This window comes from Pelophylax lessonae (genome assembly GCF_965119305.1).
Source record: "Pelophylax lessonae genome assembly, chromosome: 13".
Taxonomy (NCBI): domain Eukaryota; kingdom Metazoa; phylum Chordata; class Amphibia; order Anura; family Ranidae; genus Pelophylax; species Pelophylax lessonae.
This window is the reverse complement of record NC_138780.1, coordinates 53,634,936-53,654,728: the sequence shown is the minus strand read 5'-3', so window position 1 is coordinate 53,654,728 and position 19,793 is coordinate 53,634,936. Positions and strand designations below refer to the sequence as shown.

Genomic DNA, 19,793 nt, shown 5'->3' with positions numbered 1-19,793 from the left:
AATTGTATATTAAACCCACTATATTCTGCTGTAATACAGTATTATAAATACTCCTCCTCCTGCAGCGTTGAGATCTTTCTAACAATAAACTAGTGGTGTAAATTTTTGATTTTACTCCTCACTACCCATCACAGTTTCGGAGGCCCTGAAATTTCAAGATAACACAAACCCCCCCCAAATAACCCCATTTTGGAAAGTAGACACCCCAAGCTATTTGCTGAGAGGCATGGTGAGTCCATGGAATATTTTATATTTTGCCACAAGTTTCAGGAAAATTACATTTCTTTTTTTAACACAAAGTTGTCACTAAAATATAAATTTCTCACACATGCCATGGGTATACCCCATGTGTGAGACTTTTTTGCAGTCTAGCCGAGTACAGGACCTCGAAAACCAATCCCCACTTTCAGGCTTTACAAGGGCGTAAATTGTTGATTTCACTCCAGACTACCTATCACAGTTTCGGAGGCCATGAAATGCCAAGACAGCACAAACCCCCACCACAAATGACCCCTTTTCGGAAAGTAGACACCCTAAGCTATTTGCAGAGAGGCATGTTGAGTGTTTTGCAGATCTCACTTTTTGTCACAAAGTTTCAGAAATTGAAAAAGAGGAAAAAAATGCATCTTCCTGTTTTTTTCTTCATTTTCCCCCCAAAAAATGAGAGCTGCAAAATACTCACTATGCCTCTCAGCAAATAGATTGGAGTGTCTACTTTGCAAAATTGGGTCATTTGGGGGGGGGGGGGGGGGGTTGTGCCATCTTGGCATTTCATGGCCTTCAAAAGTGTGATAGGTAGTAAGGCCGTGAGAAATTCACGGCCTTAGAAAGCCAGAAGGTGGAGATTGGTTTTCGGGGTCCTGTACGCGGCTAGACTGCCAAAATGTCTCACACATGGGGTATCCCTGTACTCAGGAGAAGCAGCAGAATGTATTTTGGGGGGTCATTCCACATATACCCATGTCATGTGTGAGCAATATATAATTTACTGACAACTTTGTGTAAAAAAAATAATAATAATTTTCCCGAAACTTGTGGCAAAATATAAACTATTCCATGGACTCACCATGCCTCTCAGCTAATAGCTTGGAGTGTCTACTTTTCAAAAAGGGGTCATTTGGGGGGGGGGGGGGGGGGTTGTGCCATCTTGGCATTTCATGGCCTTTAAAAGTGTGATAGGCAGTAAGGAGTGAAATCAACAATTTACGCCCTTAGAAAGCCTGAAGGTGGGGATTGGTTTTCGGGCTCCTGTACGCGGCTAGACTGCCAAAAAGTCTCACACATGTGGTATCCCTGTATTCAGGAGAAACAGCAGAATGTATTTTGCGGTGTCATTTCACATATACCCATGGCATGCGTGAGCAATATATCATTTAGTGACAACTTTGTGTAAAAAAAAAAACAAAAAAAAACTGTCACCTTCCCGAAACTTAGGGCAAAATATAAAATACTCCATGGACTCAATATGCCTCTCAGCAAATAGCTTTGGGTGTCTACTTTTCAAAAAGGGGTCATTTAGGGGGTGTTTGAACTGTCCCGGTATTTTATGCTCAATCTTAGCCACACATCACCCACTCTTCTAACCACTTGAAAACCAAGCCTTTTCTGTGACTTTTTGTTTACATGAAAAAATATATATTTTTTTTTTACTAGAAAATTACTTTGAACCCCCAAACATTATATATTTCTTTAAGGCAGAGACCCTATAGAACAAAATGGTGGATGTTGCAAATTTTTTTTTTTCAAATTTAATGCACAAAAACACTATATAATTCCAAATTGTTTGGTAAAATTTAAAAGATGATCTTATGCTGAGTACATAGATACCAAACATGACCTGCTTTAAAAATTGCGCACGCCTGTGCAGCGGCAACAAACTATGTACATTTTTAAAAGCCTTTAAAAGTCTTTACAGGTTACCACTTTAGACTTACAGAGGAGGTCTACTGCAAGAATTACTGCCCTCAACCTGGCGTTCGCGGCAATACCTCACATGCGTGCTTCAATTGCGGTTTACATATGACACTAGCCCAACGCTTGTGTGCGCCTTTGCGCGCAAGCACGGGGGGACAGGGGGGGCTTGTTTTTTTTTGTTTTTTTTTTATTTATTTTGCTTTTTTATGTTATTTTGACACCTTTCCTTGCATTTTTTTTTCATTTTCATTTTTATTGTTATCACAGTGAATTTAAATATCCCCTATGATAGCAATCTGTAGTGACAGGTGCTCTTTTTTAAAAAAAAAAAAATTGGAGTCTTTTATACTCTAGATCTCTCCTCTGACCTTAACGCATCTGACCACACCAAAATTGGTGTGATAAGATGCTTTCCCAATTTCCCAATGGCGCTGTTTATTTCTGGGGAAACAGAAGTCATGAAATGCTCGTAGCTTCCGGTATCTTAGGCTATAGAGATGATTGGAGCCATTCTCATCTCCAGTCAGCTCTATGGTTAGAAAATTGAACCACTGGCTGCACTCTCGGGTTAACCGGTGGGACAGGAGAGCCCGAGAAAAACCACGGAAGGCGGCGGGAGGGGGGGGGGGGTAGTCCCCTCCCAATGCATGTAAAAGCAGTCTAGCGGTCAATTTAAACTATACCAAGGTGATGCCTAAATCTGCAGGCATCATCCTGGTATAACCACTCAAAGTCCAGCAATGTACCAGTACATTGCTGGTCCTTGTTTGGCATATAGTTTAGGTTTTTTTTTTCATGCAGCCTGTGGGCTGAAGGAAAAAAAAGAGAACCTAACAGAAATCACCACAGGAATATTGTGTAGTATTACACACCATTAACCGCCCAACAACCAAACCCACTGATTTAATGGTGGGTATACATGACAATATTCCACGTATACCTAAAGGTATTTTAACTGCATTGGTGAAATCAGCCTACCACAGCTGCTGCCATCAGAGGTATCCATATATGCTGAGCGCAAACGCTGTTTGTGTCAGAATATAAAAAATCAGTGTGGCACCTGACCGGTACCTGAAAGAGAAACAGGTTAACAAAGGAATGAAAAACAAAGTACAGTAGGAAGAGTAGAAGAACATAAAAATAACTGACACGACAACTGTTTTTGGTTTTTTATTTTATATATTTTTTTTTTAACACTTTTTTTGTGAACTGCAATTTTCCAGCTTGGGTCTCTCAAAACGTCGATAGCCATCGAACATCTTTTGAGACCCTGTCTTTGTGTGCCCTACACTGTGTCGTGCTGTACCCTACACTAAAACTCCACTAGTGTATTGTAGCGACGGAAACAGTCACCGATGCAGAGACCAGGTTGGTCAGGACAGTCGGGACAATAATAACGGGTGTCACGCCTACATCCGCGCCTGCTACAGACACAACATCTTCTTTGGGGGGGGTGTTTGGGTAGGGGTACGTGGGAGGACTTGTGGAAAGTGCCTCTCATGCAGCCGGCTCATTGCATCTGGAAGGGGAGGTTGGACAGGAACACCTCCTGGGTACAGGTAGGCATTGATGATCTCTTCCTGGAATTCTCAGAAGAATCCGGTTCGTCCTGATGCCCTGTATAGGACAAAGGCATTCAGCATAGCCAATTGGGATAAATAAACAGACACTTTTTTATACCAGCGTCTGCCTTTACGGGCAACTAAATACGGCGCCAAAAGCTGGTCGTTAAGGTCCACCCCTCCCATATTAAGGTTGTAATCGTGGACACAGAGGGGTTTCCTCCATAACGCCAGTTGGCGTAGAAATTTGAACTGTCGTGTCTGGGTGAATGGAGGACAGAACGAAAAACATCCCGTGTATCCCTCCACTTCACTGAAAGTGATTTGTCCGTTTTCAAGCAGGCTCTCTCCCCCCGACTAAGACGGGAATTTACAAGCCGTTGGGGGAAGCCCCTGGCGATTAGGGTGCACGGTGCCACAGTGCTGGTTGTACTAGGTCCAGGGTGTACTAGGCCGCTGGCGCTTGCCAGGCCACCAGAAGGATGAGCAGCACTAGTACCGAAACTCTGCTCCATACGAGCACGCTGCCATTCCTGCATCTCAGCAACTCCAGAATTAGGCCGGGTACGCCTGGGTCTAACAGGGACCCATCCGTCGTCGGAGCTATCAGTCAGGGAGCCGCTGCTGTCATCAGGTTTGTATACTGACCCTGATTTTGCCAGTGAGGCTTCCCCATCGCTCTCATCTGACATGGTCATTATACTGTAAGCCTCTGCACTTTTGTACCAACGTTTGGACATTTTAGTAACTAAATTTACCGGTACAGTAGTGTGACTCACAGGTAAAAAAAGGACCTGGTTGTCAAGGACTATTTAAACCGCTACCAAAAAAAACTGCTAATGCTAGCAGGGATCAGGCCTGACTCTGCTAACACAGCGGTTTTGTGTGTTGTTTTTTTTTTGTAAGTGACAGTAATCTATTGATTACTACACTTGCCTGGGTGGGGTGGGCTGGGCGGAGGGGTTAAACGCCGGTGCTGGCAGGGATCAGTGCTGATCATGCAAACACAGCGTTTTGGGAACCCTAAACTATGGGGATGCTAGTATAGTTCAGATCAGATATTGATCTGTTCAAACACTATACTAGTGATGGAAGTGTGTGTGTGTGTGTGGTAATCAAGGGGTTATTTCTAAATATGCGCCGGGGATCTGCGCTATTTTAGACTGACACTAACACTAGTACCTTAAAATACGTAGGGGGTTCTTCACTGTAAGAGCAGTAAGGATGTGGAATTCTCTTCCGCAAACAGTCGTATCAGCAGGGAGCATCGATAGTTTCAAAAAACTATTAGATGGGCACCTTAAAGACCACAACATACAGGGGTATACAATGTACGGTTAACAACAAACACACACACACACATCATAGGTTGAACTGGATGGACTGATGTCTTTTTTCAACCTCACTAACTATGTAACTAGCTAATGTCACCTGTGTCACCAATAATAGTGATCAGAAAGAAAACTTTACACTATAAAAGTGACACTGTGACAGGGAAATGAGTTAACTGGGGGTGATCAGGGGGTTAAATCTTTATTGGGGGGGGTGGCGGGGACCCTAATCCTACTTGAGACAGATAATAATACACTAGCGCTAACTCAAGTCACAATCACACTAATACAAAAATACAGTAAAACACTATATTGCCTGTTTATTAGTGTGCAATGTGACAGGAGGGAAGGGGTTAACTGGATGTGATCAGGGGGGGATCAAGGGGTTAAATCTTTATGGGGGGAACAGCCGCAAGCGCTAAACCTGGTCACAAGTCACACTTATACGGGTATATAGAAAATGCGGGGGGGGGGGGGCGTTGAGCAGAAGTGTTGGCCTTGAGTACCATCAAGGGCCAGGTGTCTGCCTTGACCATCTTTTTTCAGCGACCCCTAGCCATGCAATATTTAATTTGTATCTTCATTCAGGGGGTTCAAGTGGTTCTTTGTCCCTGTCCGTCATTCCTGCCCAATGTGATCTCTGGCTTCCATTTGAATGAGGACATTGTGTTGCCTTCCTTGTGTCACAAGCCAGTTTATCCCAAGAAATTTGCCTTGCATATCTTGGATGTGGTTCGGGCGATTCAGGTGTATCTGGCAGCCACAGAGTCTTTCCAAGTTCAGACTCGCTCTTTGTGGTTACACAAGGACCAAGGAAAGGGCTGGCTGCTTCTTCAGTTACCATCTCCAGATGGATCAGACAGACGGTGACTCAGGCCTATTCTAATAAATGTCAGGTTCCTCCATTCGCTGTCATAGCGCATTCTACTTTGGCGCTGAGTACTTCCTGGTCCTTCAGTCACCAAACGTCAATATCTCAGGTTTGGTTTGCAAGGCGGCCAGTTGTACATCGGTGCAAACTTTCACCAAATTCTACAAAGTTGATATTTTGGCATCTGTGGATGCTTCCTTTGGCCACAGTTTGCGCTAAACCACTTGCAAACCGCAACATATATGTATTGCAAGTTGTTAAGAAAGGCATTCTTGTTGGTCCACAGATCAGATACGTCATCAATGACAATCTGTTCGAACATACCACTGAAGATTCATTTTCTACATTCACACTGGGACTTTTTTCCTGAAAAGATGAGTGCAGTCAGTGACGAACGTGGTGAAAGGTTTTACTAGAACATTGCTACAATGGAATCCAAGGCCAATGCAACGCTACTTGGTAGCCTGTTAACACATTCACAAAATTTTATAAAGTGGATGTACTTGCATGTGGCGTTTGGCCGCAAGCTTTTGCAGGCTGCGGTTGCGGAGGCTTCTGCTTCTTGAGGCTGACATTTTTTTCTGGTGGTGAGCTCCAGTTGTTCCTAGTTAAGCTCCTGTTGTTACCTGGTTGGCTATGTTTAGCCTTGCTGGGAATTTCTGTGTTTGCTGTGTTTTTTCCAGTGGTGGGATTCAAAGCTTTTAGTAACCAGTTCCGACTTTCAAGCATGGTGTAATTTTTTTTATCTAATGTCAGTTAGGGGTCCGATCTTTCCGCCGCAATGTTGCAGTCTCGCTAAAAATCGCAAATGGCCGCCATTACTAGTAATAAATAATCAAAAATTACAAATCTTTCCAGTAGTTTGTAGATGTGATAATTTTTGCACAAACCAATCGAAATACGCTTATTGCGATTTTTTTTTTTTTACCAAAAATATGTAGCAGAAAACAAATTGGCTTAAAATGATGAAAAACATTGATTTGTGTGAGTTTCACCACCTCAGGGGTCTCATCATCCCCGTCGGGCAGCAGGGACTCCCTGTAGGGAAAGAGTTCCTGGTGGGAGATAGCCTCAGAGAAGCCTTAAGGGGAGAAGGGGTTCCTGTCCCCAGAAAAAAAAGGGGTCCCTGTCCCGCAGGAGAGAAGGGGTCCCTGTCCCCTAGGAGAGAAGGGGTCCCTGTCCCCCAGGGGAGAAGGGGTCCCTGTCCCCCAGGGGAGAAGGGGTCCCTGTTCCCAGGGGAGAAGGGGTCCCTGTCCCCAGAAAAGGAGTCCCTGTTCCCTGGGGAGAAGGGGTCCCTGTCCCCAGAAAAGAAGGAGTCCCTGTTCCCAGGGGAGAAGGGGTCCCTGTCCCCAGAAAAGGAGTCCCTGTCCCCAGGGGAGAAGGGGTCCCTGTCCCCAGAAAAGGAGTCCCTGTCCCTAGGGAGAAGGGGTCCCTGTCCCCCAGGAAAGAAGGGGTCCCTGTCCCCAGTAGAGAAGGGGTCCCTGTCCCCAGGAGAGAAAGGGTCCCTGTCCCCAGGGGAGGAGTCCCTGTTCCCAGGGGAGAAGGGGTCCCTGTCCCCAGGGGAGAAGGGGTCCTGTCCCCAGAAAAGAAGGAGTCCCTGTTCCCAGGGGAGAAGGGGTCCCTGTCCCCAGGGGAGAAGGGGTCCCTGTCCCCAGGGGAGGAGTCCCTGTCCCCAGGGGAGAAGGGGTCCATGTCCCCAGGGGAGAAGGGGTTCCGTGTCCCCAGGGGAGAAGGGGGTCCCTGTTCCCAGGAAAGAAGGGGTCCCTGTTCCCAGGGGAGAAGGGGTCCATGTCCCCAGGGGAGAAGGGGTTCCGTGTCCCCAGGGGAGAAGGGGGTCCCTGTTCCCAGGAAAGAAGGGGTCCCTGTTCCCAGGGGAGATAGAGTGGCGTGGGGGGTGGGATGGAGTGTGGGGAATATGGGGTAATCTCACTCACCATTCCCAAGCTGCAGTGCACTCATCCTCGGTCACCTGGGCTCCCTCCAGCAGCAGCACGGATGGCTGATCAGCAGCATATCTCAGACTCTGAGGGCGACCTGTGTATGACAGGGGGGAGGAGGGGGCTGGCCTTGCAGACAAGCCTGCGGTGTCCTCTGGCTCTCCTAGGGCTCCTGTACAGCAGCACCTGTGTGTATGCATCATTTGCGCGGCAGCCGACTCGGGGGTGGGGACGGTACTCTGGCTGGGGAGGAGACGTTGCTGAGCGCGCTGAATTGGAGAAGCCAGCTGAGCACATGGGCAGGGAATTTCAAATTGCCGCCTGGATCTCCGGCTTGCACACCGGTTCTGCGAACTTGTTAAATGTTAGTAACCGGTTCCACAGAACCGGTGCGAACCGGCTGAATCCCACCACTGTTTTTTTCCCACCCCTCATGCACTGCTTTGGGACATCCCAATGGTCTGAAGACTTGAAGCTGTGTCTGTCAGTGAACAAAAGCGAAAACTGGATTTTTGTCTTACCCTGAAATCCTTTTCTCTGAGCTTCACTGACAGACAAAGCACCTGCCCCTCTTTCGGGGTTGAGTGTTTTTGTTCTTCTCACACTGCTTGTTACAAAATGGAAGTCCTACAGCAGGAAGTAATGGTATACCCTCTGGGACTGCCCCAGGGGAGTAACCAAAAAGGTTTATAGTTTGTATGGTTTGCCCACAGTTGTCCAAAAGCCTCCATCCCTTAGTGTAAATGTGTAAAAGCAAGAAGGATTTGTGGGACTTTAATTGAGGACAATTGGACATAAAAATATTCTTTATTTAATACCATGGATCACAAGGCATGGATCACAACTGGTAACACAAGGGCGAACAAAGAGGAAAGGACCATGATGGCATATGAATGAACCAATAGAGAGGCTTCAAGGATATAAATCCAGGAAAGGATTGATATCACTCCTGCACCTCGGGCACCATGCCTCAGCCCCGGGTCAGGCATTTCCTGTGACCGGCTTTGACCTTACCGTTTTAGACTGGACGGCTCCTGGATACATGACACGACTTAAGGTAGTGTCTAATCCATAAATACTTTTCATTATAGCTCATACACCATTATATCAATATAATTTATATTTTTATTCTTAGATAAATTTTCAAAGCTCCTGATGAGTGGACGGAGGTCCACGAAACGCGTCGAGCCTACAATTACTCATATCTCATCTAACTATAATATATTTGAATATCGTGAGCACACAGAGCATGTATCATATTTGACCCATTGTTTTCTTGAGTGATCCATTTTTGGTCCTAGAAAAAATTGTATTTACTTTGGATGTCTTATTTATTGCTGTATTTACTGTGTATTTGATCCCTGTATCCAATAATGCTACAGTGTTGTTTTATGTTATATTATCCATGGTATTAAATAAAGAATATTTTTATGTCCAATTGTCCTCAATTAAAGTCCCACAAATCCTTTTTGTTTTAACCAAAAAGGTTTCTGCCTAGACCTACTCCTAGAGATTAAGATCATAATCCCAATGGTCTGAAGACTTGAAGCTGTGTCTGTCAGTGAACCTTAGAAAAAAGGATTTTACAGTAAGACAAAAATCCAGTTTTTTTTTTTCTAAAGATTCCTGTCTTACCATCATTCTGAAAGAAGAGGTCTGTCAAAATCACCAAACGTTTTTCAGGAAGCAAAGTTTGTGAAAAAAATTGTCCATTGCAATTGGACAATTGAGCTGAAAATGATAAAGAACATTCCTTTCACATTGAAACATCAGACAATGCAATCATGTTTATAAAGAAATCCTTAAAGTGAATATTTGCAATACAAAAATTTTGGTGTTGACCTGCAAACCTGGCTGTGCTATGAAAGGGGGGATTGTAGCTGACCCTGAGCTAGAAGGCAGCCACAATGGGTTTGCTAAGGCATCCGGAAGATGAGTTTGGGCTCTAATTCAAAGTACAATACTTGTACTGGGCTTTCCTCCTGGGATCTAGCGCCGTTGGCTATTGGGATGTATGGCATTGCTGGTGTCTGCCTGGTTTTCAGAGCATCTTCTTTTAGGACGGACTGCTTCCTCCTTCTATTCGGTCGCCAATGTACTGCCTTCAAAGGGCTCAAATTCTGAACTGGAATCCGACAGTGAGAGCTCCCCACTGCTCTTATCTGTTAGGCTTGGAAATTGATATGCCTCTTCGGTAGTAAAAACTTTTTTTTGGCATGGTGGCTGTATGAAGGGTGACACTGATGGGCTGCACGATAGGTAGTGATAGGATGCATGTCAGGTACTGCGGGGCTGCACAACAGGTACTCTGGTACTTTGATGAGCTGGAGACAGGTACTCTGATGACCAGGTGATGGGTACTCTGATGACCAGGTGAGGGGTACTCTCATGAGCAGGTGACAGGTACTCAGTTACTCTGAAGGGCAGGTGACAGGTACTCGGGTACTGATGAGCAGGTGGCAGGTACTCGGGTTCTTTGACAGGCAGGTGGCAGGTACTCGGGTACTTTGATTGGCAGGTACTCATGTACTTTGATAGGCAGGTGGCAGGTACTTTGATAGGCAGGCGGCAGATACTCGGGTGCTCTGATGAGCATGTGGCAGGTGCTTGGGTACTTTGATAGGCAGGTGGCAGGTACTCGGGTACTTTGATAGGCAGGTGGCAGGTACTTGGGTACTTTGATAGGCAGCCACTCGAGTACTCTGATCAGGTGGCAGGTACTCGGGTACTTTGATAGGCAGGCAGCAGGTATTCTGGTACTTTGATAGGCTGGTGACAGGTACTGGGTACTCTGATAGGTAGGTGACAGGTACTCGGGTACTCTGATGGGCAGGTGACAGGTATTGGGGTACTCTGATGGGCAGGTGACAGGTACTCTGATGGGCTTTTAGAAAGGTACTAGGATGAGCTGGTGACAGGTCCTCTTTATTTGGTGTGGCAAACAGGGCACAGGAGAATTCACAGTGGATCGGTGTGTGAGGAGGAGAACCTGGTAACTGAATGTTACCCCCTCTTTGTTTAAATTTGTGACCGGCTGTGATGTCATGTGGTAAAGAGGCAATTTAATTTGGCTCTTTACACTGATCAGGGATGGGCTGTGTCTGGATGAGATGCCCCATCCCTGATCGCTGCGCTGCGTGCCCCCAGGGGTGCGCAGTAGTGCGCTAGAACGGGCAGACGTCATATGACGCCCACCCTGAGGGACGGAGTGTTCCTGCCGGCGCCTTATTACTATGCGCCAGTAGGGAACTGGTTAAGCTCCTCTTCTCCAGGAATATTAAATTTATTGTTTGTAGTTAACTGAGGTAATCCAGCCCCTTTTATTAGCTTGATTGTTCTTCTCTGGACATTCTTTGGTTCAAGGACATCTTTCTTGAGGATTGGTGACCAAAACTGGACCTCATACTCAAAATGTGTTTTAACAACAGTTTAGTAAAGTGGCAGAATTATAGTTTTATCACTTGAGTAAGTACCCTTTTAATGCATACTAATAGCCGCTAGCCTTGCTTTCTGCAGCTTGGCATTGCATGTCATTACTGTCATCTACAAAGCCCCCAGATCCTTTTCTTTTTCCCCTTGAGGTTCCCCTAGCATGTAACTTTCGTGCATATTTTTGGTACCATCTGCATTACTTTTCATTTTTCTGTATTAAACCTCATTTGTCATTTAGCTACCCACCCCTCTGTTTTAGGTCATCTTGTGAAGAAGTTGCTTTTTCCTTTTGTGAAGTTATTGCCCTTCTTAGTTTTGTATCATCAGAAAACACTGAGGCTGAACTATATATTCCAGCCTCTATATCATTTATTAACATGTTTAGCAGAATTGGTCCCAGGACAAAGCCCTGGGGCACCCACTCACAACTGTAGACCATTCAAAAAATATCTCTACTCTCTTGATGTGCTCCTGCAATCGTTTTTTTTTATCCAGGTACACATTACAAACTTGCCAACATGTGTATGCTTACTTCTGTGTGTAGAAGCCTCTGAAGCACTTGAGTCTTTAGCATCTTGCCATGCCTCTTTGGGTATCAAAAGACCGGATTAATTTAAAACGGCATTTCCTATTCATGAACGATTAGAATGGTCAGTTTATGATAAATGGATCAATCCAGAGGAGATTCCCCCCTCTTAAAATCATTACTGAACTCTATCCCAAAGAAAAACAGCTCAATGAAAGGTGATCTTTTCTTGTAGCAGATCCTGCTGTCTCAGTCTTAAACATCTCACTTTACCAACTGCAGATGTTACTTCATTCAAAGATTCTGCAAATAGGAAGTTTCATATGCTCTTACACTTGCAGGACCAGCTCAGCAACCAACTATTGCTACATTTACAACATCGGGAGAGTAGGTTCACTCACCAACAGGAGGATTTTGACTGTCTGAGTCACTCTTGTTTTTTGGAGTGGAAGTGATTTTTGGGACTATTTTCTTGCACTTTTAACTGATTATTTTTATATAAGTTGATTTATTTATATAAGTTGATTTATTTATGATGTTATGAGAAGAAATATTGGATTGTGTCACACTTGTGTATATAAATGTATTGAGTTTGAGCAGTGCAACACATTTCCTTTATCTTTAGTTTTATATTTGTAATGAACACACAATAACAGTGATTGCAGCAGTTCATTTTAATTCCTGTAGTTTATTGTTTTTCACTTAGTACACTAATTTTTGGCAGTGCACAAATATCTTGGTTTTAATTCTATTTTGCAGTTTTTCAGAATGCCCTGAATCATCCTTTGTCAGCGGAAGTATTTCTGGCAGTATCCCTACAGAACGGGTTTAAAGTATTCTATTTAAATACGATCACAGTACCAAAACCCAGCGGGGGTATGCATCCTATCCTGGACTTAAATCCCAAACAAATACCTTCAAATTCCAAAATTTCACATGGAATCTGTGAGCTATTGACTCTCTGAGACAAAGGGAATATTTGGCATCCATAAATATCCAAGATGCTTAACTGTATATTTCCATTTATCTACAGTGCCTTCAAAAAGTATTCATACCCCTTGAAATTTTCCACATTTTGTCATGTTACAACCAAAAACATAAATTTATTTTATAGGGATTTTATGTCATAGGCTAACACAAAGTGGCACATAATTGTGACATGGAAGAAAAAATGATAAATGGTTTTCAAATTTTTGTACAAATAAATACGTGAAAAGTGTGGCACGCATTTGTATTCAGCCGAGTCAATACTTTGTAGAACCACCTTTCCCTGCAATTACAGCTGCAAGTCTTTAGAGATGTCTCTACCAGATTTGCACATCTAGAGAGTGACATTTTTACCCATTTTCCTTGCAAAATAGCTCAAGCTCTGTCAGATTGGATGGAGAGCATCTGTGAACAGCAATTTTCAAGTCCTGTCACAGATTCTCAATTGGATTTAGGTCTGGACTTTGGGCAATTCGAACACCTGAATGGATGGATGTTTAGGGTCGTTGTCCTGCTGGAAGGGGACCCTTTGCCCCAGTCTCAAGTCTTTTGCAGACTCTAAAAATGTTTCTTCTAAGATTGCCCTGTATATGGCTCCATCCATCTTCCTATTAACTCTGACCAGTTTCCCTGCCCCTGCTAAAGAAAAGCATCCCCACAACATGATGCTGCCACCACCATGCTTCACAGTGGGAATGGTGTGTTTAGAGTGATGTGCAGTGTTAGTTTTATGCCACACAGCATTTTGCTTTTAGGCTAAAAAGTTCAATTTTCGTCTCATCTCATCAGAGCACCTTCTTCCACACGTTTGCTGTGTCCCCCACATGGCTTCTCGCAAACTGCAAAGGGGACTTCTTATAGCTTTCTTTTAACAATGGCTTCATCTTGCCACTCTTCAATAAAGGCCAGATTTGTGGACTGCACAACTAATAGTTGTCCTGTGGACAGATTCTCCTACCTGAGCTGTGCACAGGGGCCTCTTGGCTCCTTCTCTGATTAATAAACAATATAGAGGTTGGAATCCTTGCCTGGCCTGTCAGTTAAGGTGGACAGCCATGTCATAGTAGGTTTGCAGTGGTGCCATACTCTTTCAATTTTTTGGATGATAGATTGCACAGTGCTCTGTGAAATGTTCAAAGCTTGGGAGATTTTTTTTTTTAACCTAACCCTGCTTTAAACTTCTCCACAACTTTATCCCTGACCTGCCTGATGTGTTCCTTGGCCTACATGATGCTGTTAGTTCACTAAGGTTCTCTAGCAAACTTCTGAGTGCTTCACAGAACAGCTGTATTTACACTAAGTTTAAATTTCACACAGGTGGACTCTTTTTTTTTTTTTTTTAAATTAGGTGACTTCTGAAGGCAATTGGTTCCACTAGATTTTAGTTAGGGGTATCAGAGTAAAGAATAAAAATGCATGCCACATTTTTCAGATATTTATCTGGAAAACAATTTGGAAAACCATTTATCTTCCAAGAACCCAGGGCATCTAGGTGGCAGGTTATCTAGATGACCTTCTTCTGAAAGACTCCTCTCCATTCCAGCTGTCTGCAAATGTTCACAGGGCAATTCAGATTCTTCTAGCTTTCAGCTGGGCAATAAACTTCCAAAAATCGACTCTCCAGCCTTCTCTTCACCTGGAAAAATTGGGTCGGATTCTAGACCCATCGAAAGCAAAAGCCTTCCTTCCAGAGAATAATCTGAACTCATGCTCAGGACTTCAGATCAATGAGATATCACGATCAAGGTTATACCAACAGATGCCAGTCTTTCAGACTGCTAAGGAGTGTTTCAGTCCCTCCCAGTTCAGGGAACATGACCATCTGTGGAAGCCAAGCTCCACATCAACATTTTGGAGTGCAGAAGTGCTTGTGCAACACTGGACCCCTTTTCTTCAGGGACACCCATGTTAATGCTACTGTTGTGGCCTACATCAACCACCAAGAGGAGCACTAGGAGTCATTCAGCCTTGAAGGAATGACATCAGCAGAGATACAATGGCCAGCGATATCCGCTGTCCAAATTTTAGGAGTGGACTACTGGAAGGTGCATTGCTTCAGCTGCCACAACCTGGACCAAAAGGAATGGGCCCTTCGCCCCATACATCATCAACTTCCTATATCTGAGATAGGGGACCACATATGTGAATATCCTGGCCTCCATTTTCAACAAGTTACCTCTGTTCGTGACAGGATCAAGACGTCTCTTGCACTAGCGTCAGATGCCTTGATAACTCTTGGGCCCCAGTTCAGGCTAATTTATGGCTTTTTTTAGTTCTTCTACCTCAACTGCTCCAGAAAATGGAGTAGGAGAAGAAATTGGTCATTCTCATTGCACCAAACTGGCCCAGAACAAACTGGTACACAAACATACACATATTACTGGAAGATCGCCCCTGGCCTCTTCACAACAGGATAGATCTGTTGTCACATGGCCCTCTATTCTATCCTGCTTCACATTCACTGGCTTTAAATGTATGGCTTTTGAAGCCCAGGTCTTAAAAGACAGAGAGATCTCTAAATTTGTATTTCCTACTAAAAGCAGCTTCCTGAAAGATTTACACTCCTACCCAGAAATGCTTCTTTCCTGTTACCTAAACATTTTTTAACTTAATGCAGGCTTTACAACCATTTTAAGGATTGCTGGTCAGGCTGGCCCTGTGCTTAAACCAGTGTTTGCCTTTGCCTGGATCTCCCAGTATTGACTCATTGTGCTAGGAACATTTCAGAAGTCCCTGAGGTGAGACCTCAGACGACGGCTGATTGGCCGAAATGCATCAGGTGGGCATGCTGACACGCACAAGCTGAATGACCCGGGACTTCTGAAATGTTTTAAAGCTTGGATTTTATCTGCTTTTGTAAGTATGTTTGCAAATAAATTTTAAAAGTTATTGAACATACTGCACTATGAGATCTCCTTTATCCCTCTTGGTTTACATCTGAGTTGCTGGCAGGAGAGTTATATTGGATTACACCATCCCTGTTGATTGGTTTAAAGCTGCTATTGGGGACTGACATATAATTGGGTTGATCCTCTGCCGACACTTGCTACATGCTTTTTTTCATCTTCTGATACACATGATATGGACAATTGAAAATACATAGACTGATAGAAGTGCCAATCATAAACAGGAGCATCCAAAAAGTGCTACACTCAACCTGGGAACACCAGGGAGTACTGAGGCCTGGCAAACAGGGTCCTGCACCTATGGACCCATTATGGAATGGCAGACCTCACATTGAAAAGTAATAGAAGTATGGGTTGTCTTGAGACAGCACAGCTAAAATGTGTCCTCCATAAAAGTGTGCAACAGAATAAATGAATATTGAATAAATGAAATGAATAATAATTTATTCCGCTGCACGCCTTTATTTAGGACACATCTGAAACCCAAAAGCAAATAATTATTATATGTAGTCTACCAGTTCTTAGATATGATTGCTGCATTAGTTTTCTTGTTAAGGCTTACTTTCCTTTATATTCACCTGGTGATCCAGCCAGTAGGCCTGTTTTTTTTTTTTTTTCAACAGAACAAGCTATTCTGCAAATATATTAGAGGAATGGGCAAACAATTTACCGCTAACAAGGGTGCTTATAATGATCAGGTTTTATTTCTGTAAAACCTTTTATCCCCCCCCCCCAAAAAAAATGTTGCTGTAACTGCAGTGTGAGCTAGAGTTTGGCATCAAATTGTTAGTAAGAAAAGGGAAGAGAGAGAAGTAACTTTTTTTTAAATCATATCCATAGATTGACTGAAACCGCCTACATTATGAGATAAGTGTCAGGTTTGCTTATGTTATAAGATCCAAAATACGAATATCATGTTCCTTGTTTAAAGTATTGCAAATCTTAAGGACAGAACAGAATCTGGTGTAGCAGTGAAAAGATGCTTTGCGTCTATTCTAACTCTGTATATTGTCATTTTCAATGCATCTATGATTAATAAGGTCTTGTTATACAGCTAAATTGGACTAGTAAGGTTACTAATGCACATGAAGTTGACTGTAAAAATATATATATTTTTATAACAAAAATGTCATATTTGGTTGTTCTGTGCCATGGTTTTGCACAGAGCAGCCCTGATTCTTCTCTTCGGGGGTCCACTATGGAAAGCTGATTCCTATGGTGGCACAGGTGCGGGCTTGATCCTGAGCCTGAGGTACACAATCCGGCTTGCCCCTGCACCCTCGACACTGGATTTAATAGTGGCTACCACTGCCCCTACTGAGTCCAGTGAGGAGGCAGAAAGAGAGCAGTGCTGCTGCTCTGAGGGGAGCTGACAATAGAATTTTTTACCTTATTGCAGAGAATCCATTACGGTAAAAACTTTCAGCCTTTACAACCACTTCAGGGTTGAACTTGTAGTATTTTATTACCAGAATGACAAGCCACATGCATTAAATTTCAGCTTCCTACAGTATGTGCAGGTAACTTAGTAGTTGATAGTATGAAGTATTTGCCTTTCTATCTTACCATTGCTAATTTCAATATTGGTTAGAAGTCAGTTAAAGAGGAGGTAAACCCTCCTCTGTAACTTGTACCTATAGGTAAGCCTATGATAAGGCTTACCTATAGGTACTGTAAATATCTCCTAAACATGTACCGTTTAGGAGATATTTACCTTACATGCAGCCAGTGATGTCACTGGCGCATGCGCTCTGAAGGAACGGCCGCTCGTGCCGTTCCTTCAGAGCTCCGTGCCGTGACCATCGGCTCCCGCGCGCGTGCGTGGGAGTGACGTCACCGTGACTCCGGCCAATCAGATGGCCGGATGCCGCAATCCCGGAAGACGGGCAACTAGACATGTCGGCCGTCATACAGGTAGGCGGACGGCACGGCGGGGGCTCGTTCTAAGGTAAGTATTTCATAATGAGCTAGTATGCGATGCATACTAGCTCATTATGTGTTTCTCTTGCAGCTTGCAAAAAGGAAAAAAAAATTTGGGGGGTTTACAACCTCTTTAAGCAGTTTCTGACTCCAAAGCCTAATTTAAACGTGGGTCTAAACCTGTACTTGCTTTTTCAGCTATACTACAGTTATACAATTAAAAATTACTAATTTACTGTTTTTTTTTTTTGTTTTTTTTTTTTAATTTAATCTGCTCATGTACAGGCAACATGAAGAAGCGCCTTCTGATGCCAAGTAGGGGTAAGAATTTTAATGTGTCATTGTTTGTCCTGTGCAAACTCTCCTGACTAATATGCGCCATGTGTGGCTAAATATTTTTTTGCTGTTTGTTATGTGTTGTAATTCTATCGCTTGTTCATGTCAATACTGTAAGATGAGCCATAGGAAAGACTACATTTTCTTAGATTGGCACAACACAACAGCTGGAGGGCCACAGGTTGAGCACCCATTTTATACTGTACATTTTGTATATATATATATACACTATCTCACAAAAGTGAGTACACCCCTTGCATTTTTGTAAATATTTTTATTATATCTTTTCATGTGACAACATTGAAGAAATGACACTTTGCTACAATGTAAAGTAGTGAGTGTACAGCTTGTATAACAGTGTAAATTTGCTGTCCCTTCAAAATAACTCAGCACACAGCCATTATTGTCTAAACCGCTGGCAACAAAAGTGAGTACACCCCTAAGTGAAAATGTCCAAATTGGGCCAAATTAGCTGTTTTCCCTCCCCAGTGTCATGCAACTCGTAAGTGTTACAAGGTCTCGGGTGTGAATGGGGAGCAGGTATGGTAAATTTGGTGTTATCACTCTAACTCTCTCATACTGGTTACTGGAAGTTCAACATGGCACCTCATGGCAAAGAACTCTCTAAGAATCTGAAAAAAAAAAAGAATTGTTGCTCTACATAAAGATGGCCTAGGCTATAAGAAGATTGCCAAGACTCTGAAACTGAGCTGCAGCACGGTGGCCAAGACCATACAGTGATTTAACAGGACAGGTTCCACTCAGAACAGGCCTCGCCATGGTCTACCAAAGAAGTTGAGTGCATGTGCTCAGCGTCATATCCAGAGGTTGTCTTTGGGAAATAGACGTATGAGTGCTGCCAGCATTGCTGCAGAGGTTGAAGGAGTGGGGGGGGGGGGGGGGTCAGCCTGTCAGTGCTCAGACCATACACCGCACACTGCATAAAATTGGTCTGCATGGCTGTCGTCCCAGAAGGAAGCCTCTTCTAAAGATGATGCACAAGGAAGCCTGCAAACAGTTCACTGACAAAGGACATGGATTACTGGAACCATGTCCTGTGGTCTGATGAGACCAAGATAAACGTATTTGGTTCAGATGGGGTCAAGCGTGTGTCGGGCAACCAGGTGAGGAGTACAAAGACAAGTGTGTCTTGCCTATAGTCAAGCACGGTGGTGGAAGTGTCATGGTCTGGGGCTGCATGAGTGCTGCCAGCACTGGGGAGCTACAGTTTATTGAGGGAAACATGAATGCCAACATGTACTGTGACATATTGAAGCAGAGCATGATCCCCTCCCTTCAGAGACTGGGGCGCAGAGCAGTATTTCAACATAACAACCTCAAACACACCTCCAAGACGACCACTGCCTTGCTAAAGAAGCTGATGGTAAAGGTGATGGACTGGCCAAGCATGTCTCCAGACCTAAACCCTATTGAGCATCTGTGGGGCATCCTCGAACGGAAGGTGGAGGAGCGCAAAGTCTCTAACATCCACCAGCTTCGTAAAGTCGTCATCGAGGAGTGGAAGACGACTCCAGTGGCAGCTTGTGAAGCTCTGGTGAACTCAAGAGGGTTAAGGCAGTGCTGAAAAATAATAGTGGCCACACAAAATATTGACCCTTTGGGCCCAATTTGGACATTTTCACTTAGGGGTGTACTCAATTTTTTGCCAGCGGTTTAGACATTAATGGGTGTGTGTTGAGTTATTTTCAGGGGACAGCAAACTTATACTGTTATACAAGCTGTACACTCACTACTTTACATTGTAGCAAATTGTCATTTCTTCAGTGTTGTCACATGAAAAGATAGAATAAAATTCTTACAAAAATGTGGGGGTGTACTCACTTTTGTGAGATACTGTGTGTGTGTGTATATATATATATATATATATATATATATATATATATATATATATATATTGGATGTAATGAGTTATAGTTTTCTGGCCATGAGATTGTACTAATTTTGTTCAGCATTTTTATGCATATTACAATTTTCTTGTTTGGTTGCTTGTTTGTAGTTTAGACTGTCATTGTCACACACATGCATTTTAGGTGCAGTGCATGAACAAAAC

At 43.6% G+C, this 19,793-nt stretch overlaps 1 protein-coding gene across 4 annotated transcripts in view; it reads left to right on the top strand.

The window, feature by feature from the left end:
* Window positions 1–19,793, top strand: part of MTA1 (metastasis associated 1) — a 427,965-nt gene that overhangs the window by 306,311 nt on the left and 101,861 nt on the right. For all 4 annotated transcript variants that reach the window (XM_082242913.1, XM_082242912.1, XM_082242916.1 and 1 more), the window contains exon 17: window positions 17,672–17,707. In XM_082242913.1, coding sequence (XP_082099039.1) covers window positions 17,672–17,707 — 36 coding nt within the window. The remainder of the gene's footprint in view (window positions 1–17,671; window positions 17,708–19,793) is intronic.